We start from the raw sequence: 7,254 nt of genomic DNA, 5'->3' as shown, positions 1-7,254 counted from the left end.
CAAATAGGGTTAGTGCAAAACCTAATTGATATAAAAATATAGCATTAAAATATTAAATAAATAAATTTACTTATAAGAAAATATGATAAAGAAATTTAAATTGTATCAAAGCAATGTTTAATTTACAGATAATTTTAATATAAATTCTCATACACAAATTCGGTAAAACAAACATAATTATCTAAATATTTTTAAATATTTTTCTAACCCTAATATTCCTTCAAAACGAAAATTTTATATTATATAATTTAATTAGGCAAACATTATAGGTCCTACATTTGAATCTCTTCCATAGATGTCTCTCCTCTCATAGGCTAAGTTTGATTATGTTTTATTTTACTCTTGTAATTTAAAAACAAAATTGTAAAAGTATAAACACAATAAATTAATATATCAAACAATATGAAAAGAAAAAAAAAAAAAAGAATTAAAATCAGCCACTTGACCTAACCAAAGAGGGAGTGGCTTTAAAAAAAAAATCTCAAAAACTTCATTATAAAAAGGACCTTAGTGAAAACTCTAGTGGCATCTTCCACAAACTCCCCACTTCCTTTCCTCCTTTTTGCTCATTTGCATTATTATTCTTCCCTTCCATCTCTTAACCTTAGAGATGGCAAAAGTTGCAGATAAGTCCCTTTTTCCTAAGCCATTTCTAATCTTCTTTATCTTGTCTATCATTTTTGGGTTTGGAATAACTCTATCTGAGGCTGGTTTTCCCAAAATCAGACACTACAAATGGGAGGTTGAGTACATGTTTTGGTCGCCAGATTGCGTCGAAAACATCGTCATGGGAATCGACGGCCAGTTTCCCGGACCAACGATTAGAGCCAACGTTGGCGATACTGTCGTTGTGGAGCTGACTAACAAGCTCCACACTGAAGGTGTCGTTATTCACTGGCATGGAATCATGCAACGGGGTACTCCCTGGGCTGATGGCACTGCTTCCATCTCGCAGTGTGCCATTAACCCAGGTGAAACATTTACATATCGGTTTGTGGTGGATAAGGTAAAAATGTTTTAGAATGTCGATGTTGATGGAAAATATTGATTTTTTTTTTCTATAAAATTTAATTTATACATATGTTCTTTTTTGTGGTAGGCTGGGACATATTTCTATCATGGCCATTTAGGGATGCAAAGATCGGCAGGGTTGTATGGATCTTTGATAGTGGATCCAGAAGAAGGAAAGAATGAGCCATTCCATTATGACGAAGAGATCAACTTATTGCTTAGTGATTGGTGGCATCAAAGTGTTCACAAGCAAGAAGTTGGTCTCAGCTCCAAACCAATTCGTTGGATTGGCGAGCCTCAGGTAATTAGTGCCTCATCAACTACGTTATAATCATTTGTTGATATTAGTTTAATTTATTTATACAAAAGATTCCTCCACTTTAAAATACATTTCAATTATGCCCTTAATTTTGAAAAGTTGAATTGTTTTCCTTTATACTTTGAAATTTATTAATAACCCTCCTTTCTGATTTAAATAATTTGGAGAATGAGCGACCATATGTTCAAAAATTGAAATTGGAGAAGTCCACTTGACAAAAAAAAAAAAAAAAAAAAAAAAAAAAAAAAAAAAAAATCTTCTTGAAAAAAATTCAAAATTAAAGAGTATTTTTTACACAAAATTTGGTAAGTATACAAACGAAACTAATCACAATCTGGAAGTATACTTAAAACGTCTTAAAACTAATGTACTTTAATAATTTTTATTTGATTTTTTTTAAAAAAAATCATTTAAAAAACAAAAATGCTACATATAACAGATTTTTATTAAGTATTAGTCGGATTATACATAAGATGTTGCGCCCAAATTTTATCCCATTTTTATAGCATCCAAGGTTGAGATTTTGATATTTTTATTAATATTTTAATGAAGATTACAAACCACTTTTCAAATTATGTTTCTTTCTTTACAAATATTCAAAATGCATTGCTGATTTGCTTTACACAAGCAAAACAACTGTCCTTCCCTCTTCCTCTCCTTGAAGTGTGTGTGAGTTTTTTTCTTCATCTTTTGTACTGTTTGACTTCAAAAGTTAAATGTGACAGTGTGTGATTGGTTTATATTTGGTTGTTAAAAATAATTAAATAATTGACTTAAATTATCTAAATATAAAATAAGTTAACAACTTTTAGGTTTTGTATGTTAAAAGTTTCTTTAAACTTGTGAGGAGTGTCTTAGTACATATTCTTAATTTTTAATTTACTTTAAAAATATCTAATAAATTTCTATACTTTAAATTTAATATCTATTTGTGACATATTTGATGCTTTTAAAATTAAACAAATTTATCGGACTTAGGATGTGTTTGGAATATATTTTCGAGTGTTTAATTTAAAAAATAAACCATTTTAAAAAAAATTGGAGTGTTTGACAACCACTCAAAATAGTTTTTGAAGTGTATTTCAAACAATTTTGATAAAAATTTTTTAAATAAAAATGAGTTTTTTGAAAAACATTTCTTTTTAAGTCAATCCAAATAGGGCCTTAGTTAAAATCGTAAGTTGTATCTAATAAAATCCTAAAATTTTTATTTTGAACACAATAATTTGTTTGTTTTATAAAACGTCAAATAGGTAGACTTATTAAACACAAAGTTGAAAATCCAGGGACTTTTGTTAGAATTTTTTAAAAAAATTTAAGGACTTACTACACAAACTTCAATGGCTTAAATCACCGATCAAAATATCAAAAATTTAAATTTTTCCACCCATATTATTGTACTATAAAAAAATCATGAAAATTTATAAAATTTACTTTTTTAAAAGTAAAATTACATATTTAATTCTTGATATGCCCACTTTATTTATTTTTTTTTTTAAGGTTGAAAGTGTCTCTAAATGTTTGATTATTTTTAGCATTACCACTAATGTATGGAAGATCCATATATTGTGACACATTTCTTTAAATTTTAGATAAAATTACATATTTTAAAGTTGATTGAAAACACTTGAGAGATTGGTGGCCCCCACCTCTTCTCAACTTAAATTATCAAAATTGATCCAACTATATAGGTCCATTTTATTGGTAATAACCCATTTAATTAGCTGTTTAAACAAACTTAAGTATTCTTTTTTTAAGTATTAAGATAGGTATATAATTCAGTATTAAAAATACAAAAGCCTCAAACTACAAGAATCAAACACATAAATATCTTTTTTCAAACATATATGTAATTTAAGCCTTATATAGCTCCCAACGAAAGCAATATATATATATATATATATTCTCCCTCTTCTAAAATCAATATTCTTCCTTGCTTAAAATATGGTAATTTATTAAACATATATAATGATAATAATTATTTTATTTGTTAATTTATTAAACACATGCTTTTTGGAAAGTTCAAATTTGCATGTGTCAAACCTTTGCTTGTAAAGTTCAAATTATATATAGATATGAGGAGATATTAAGCTGTACACAACTTTCTACTTTTAAATTATTTATATAAATAAAGGTAAATTACTAAAAAAAAATCATGTACTTTTCCATTTGTTTAAAATATGATTAAACTTGTTAAACTTTTATAGAAGTAACAATTTAGTTTTTGAATTTTAAGAAATAACAATTTAATTCTCATACTTTTAAATTTTTTTACAATTTTCATCTCTATCATGAAACATCTCCTCAAAATTAAGTATCAACTTTTATTACGTAACGACTTGGTTCTTATAATCAATAAATAATTTTGATTTCCAATTAGTTTATCGATCTACATGAGTAAGCAATTTCACTATAACTTATTAATACTTTTCACAATAAACACTAGATAATAATTACAAAATTTAAAGTATATGGACTAAATTGTTACTTGTTAAAGTTCAAGGACTAATCGTTACAAATTTGAAGATACATGGACTAAAAGTTTTGAGATTAGATTGTTACTTTCATGAATAGCTTTTTTTTCAACCTTAAAATATACTTGAACTTGCAATATTTTCTTAATTCATTAAACTATTGAACGAAAATAAGAACTTATGAATGGGAGTAAGGTAGAAAATAAACAAGAACTCGAACACTACTGCACCATTCTCGTCCAAAATTCGAATGGATTTGAAACATCAACCAAACATAATATAGTATTGTAAGTTTTGAAAGATTTTTATTAGAGATTTAATTGTACTTTGTTTTATTTTTTTCAGACCATACTGATAAATGGGAGAGGGCAATTTGATTGTTCAATTGCAGCTAAATACAACAACAATTTGAAGCAATGTGAGCTGAAAGGAGGAGAACAATGCGCACCGTTTATCCTACATGTCCTTCCCAATAAAACTTATCGGATAAGAATTGCCAGTACCACTGCCTTGGCTTCCCTTAACTTTGCCATTGGAGTAAGTTTTTTATTTTATTTTATTTTATTTTATTTTAAATATTTCTATACTTTTAGTAATTATAATATTACCCTCGAACTTTCATAAATTTTCACAAATGTTCTAAAACTATCATTAGATTAGATATTCCTTAAAATTTTAGACTTAAATCAAAATTTTGGAACGATGTGATAATGACCTAAAAAACGTGATGTTTTCTGTTTTAGATCATCATAGCATCATTTAAGTGTCAAATTATGAACAAAAATATTTATTTTTTTTAAATTTATCACAAGGTAGGTTTGAAATATTTATGAAAGTTCATAGGTAATATTGAAACAGATGATAAAGTTTAGGGATATTTTCCTATAATTTAACATCTGTTTTAAACTAGTCTATTTCTTTAAAAAGTTACAATTTTATCTTTTATCTTTCATAAATACTTTAAAAGTACTCCTGAAATTAAAAAAAAAAAAGTGTTAATTTTTTATTTAACGAAATCGAAGCTAAAAACAGGTGTGTGGTGGTGGTGACATGGAATTGTGTGGCAATATCTAGGGTCATTGCTACATAATTCTAAATCTTGTTCTTTTATCCAACGATCTATGATTTCTACTTCAGAAATAATTTTGAAATACTTATACAAATGATAATATTACAACTTTTAGAAGAATAAGTATACTTTCTTAAGAATGAAGGATTTAGTTTAGCAAGGCATATACCTGTCTCTTATACACATCTAGATGTGTATAAGAGACAGGCATTATGATCATTTGAAAATAATAATAATAATAATAATAATAATAATAATAATAATAATAATAATAATAATAATAATCAAGCAAGAAAATACATTTGGAATATATTTTCAGAATTTATACAGAAAATAATAGATTTTTTTTTAAAAAAACAGTAAACTATTTTAAAGATTTTTTGAAAGTACAAATATAAAAATTGAGAACTGAGATAGAATGTAACTCAAAATATAGAAATGAAATGAAATGAAGTTTTAGCTTGAAAATTAAAATTGTAACAATAGGATGCAGAATTTGAAGACTAATTAAATAATAAAACTGATGTTAATTAAAACATCATTTTTGATTCATATACTTTAATATTGGTTTAATTTTAGTCTTCAACTTTTAATAAATCTTAAATTTAATCATTTAAAGTTAAAATGTATCAAAATTGATTATATAATAATAATAATTTTCATAAAAAAAATAACTAGTGAATATTTTTCTAAATTTTATAGCTGAAAAGCTTTTTGTGTGTCTTTTAAAAATCTAATAATAAATTAACTGTAAGAACTAAATTTAAGAGTTATTAAAAATATAAAAAATTAAATGTTTAAAAATATAAAAATTCAAATTAAACCATTATCAAAATATAAATACCAAGATAATATTTTAAATTAAAATTTATAGCTCAATTATTTCTATAATAACAAATTCGAGGTTAATAATTTCATTCTCCAAACTATATATATGGTAAAAAGGAAAAGTTAAAGACCGTACACAGATTCCCCATCTGACACATGATCTGATTCACATTCACCAAACCTTGGGAGTCCCGCATGTTTTGTTCCCATGTTTCTGTCCTTATCTCCTTTTTATTATACTTTTTTGTTCCATAATTTTTTTAATTCTAATTTCTATTTTATTTTTAGATTTTCAAAGTTACATGTTTGATACTTAAATTTTGAATTTTATTTTAATTTAGTTTTTAAGTTTCACAATATTAGAATTTTTTCTTTGAGATTTGAGTTTTGTTTCAATTTAATCACTAGATTTCAAGATTTTATATTTTTAACCTCAATTTTGTATTAAATACTCACTTTTAATCATTGAGATTAGTTTCTATTAATTAATTAAAAATAATTATGAAGTGAAATTTTAAATTTAATTTTAAAATTGGTGAAACTTAATTAATTAGAATTTTCTTAAAGAATTTTAATTTATTAACATAAATTAACATTAAAGATAGAAAATGAATATTAAGTGAATAATGGAGGTTGAAATATAGGGACGAAATTGAAGCAAAACTTAAACGTCAAGGGTAAAATTGTTGTATATTGAAACCTCGTGTCTAAATTGAAACTAAACTCAAAATTTCATGGCTAGATATGTAACATTTTGAAATTTAGGGACTAAATAAAAACTAGATTCAAAACTAGAAACCAAAAAAGTATTTCTTTTCTTTTTTTTAATAAATTATATAAAAAAAAGTAAGATACTTCATTAACTTTATACTTGGATAGTATTTTTTAAAACATATTTATAGATTTCGAATATTTTACTTATATTTTAATTTTAATATTTGTTTCCAAAATATTATTGCATAGTTTAATTGATGTGACAGTTGATGCATAGATGTGATTATATATATATATTCAAAATTATAGGTTGATTGCAAAGTTAGGTTACTTTAAAAGTATATTCAACAATACTTTTAGATGAAATAAATGATAACTGTTGTAAATAATAGGTTGATTGCAAAGTTAGGTTACCGTATTTTGTAGAAAGATAGAATTTAGCCTATATACTTTGTAATTATAATTTTGATTACTATGGTATGATAAAACTTTTCTAATGTAGTCTCCATAGTTGAGCTTATTTTAAGGATTTTTATTAAAACATAATAATTATTTATGAGATTTTGTCAAATTACAAGAATCATTCAAATTTTTGAAACCATAAAACTAAGTTTTAACATTTGGGACTAAATTTATAACTTAACCTAAATATATAATTTTTTTTAATCCAACTTTTGATTTTATATCCAATTTCATTTTGTAATTTAATATTGGAGAAGATATTTTATGGAATAATTTTAAAGTTTTAAGGATAATACATTTTTAGGAACGTATTTCAAAGTTGAGAGTAAAATGAAACTTCTTTTTAGAGGTACAACAAAAAACAAGTTTTTAAGTAT

The 7,254-nt window shown here is 24.6% G+C and overlaps 1 protein-coding gene across 1 annotated transcript in view; it reads left to right on the top strand.

Annotated features, from left to right (window-relative positions):
- The first annotated feature begins 518 nt into the window (after positions 1 to 518).
- Positions 519 to 7,254, top strand: part of LOC120071048 (L-ascorbate oxidase) — a 9,455-nt gene continuing 2,719 nt past the window's right edge. Inside the window, exons 1-3 of the mRNA XM_039023050.1 lie at positions 519 to 1,006; positions 1,100 to 1,312; positions 4,150 to 4,341. Coding sequence (XP_038878978.1) covers positions 611 to 1,006; positions 1,100 to 1,312; positions 4,150 to 4,341 — 801 coding nt within the window. The 5' untranslated portion in view covers positions 519 to 610. The remainder of the gene's footprint in view (positions 1,007 to 1,099; positions 1,313 to 4,149; positions 4,342 to 7,254) is intronic.

Source organism: Benincasa hispida, chromosome 2, assembly GCF_009727055.1.
Source record: "Benincasa hispida cultivar B227 chromosome 2, ASM972705v1, whole genome shotgun sequence".
NCBI classification, from domain to species: Eukaryota; Viridiplantae; Streptophyta; class Magnoliopsida; order Cucurbitales; family Cucurbitaceae; genus Benincasa; species Benincasa hispida.
The sequence above is the reverse complement of the archived record's forward strand: the minus strand, read 5'-3'. Positions and strand labels throughout refer to the sequence as shown.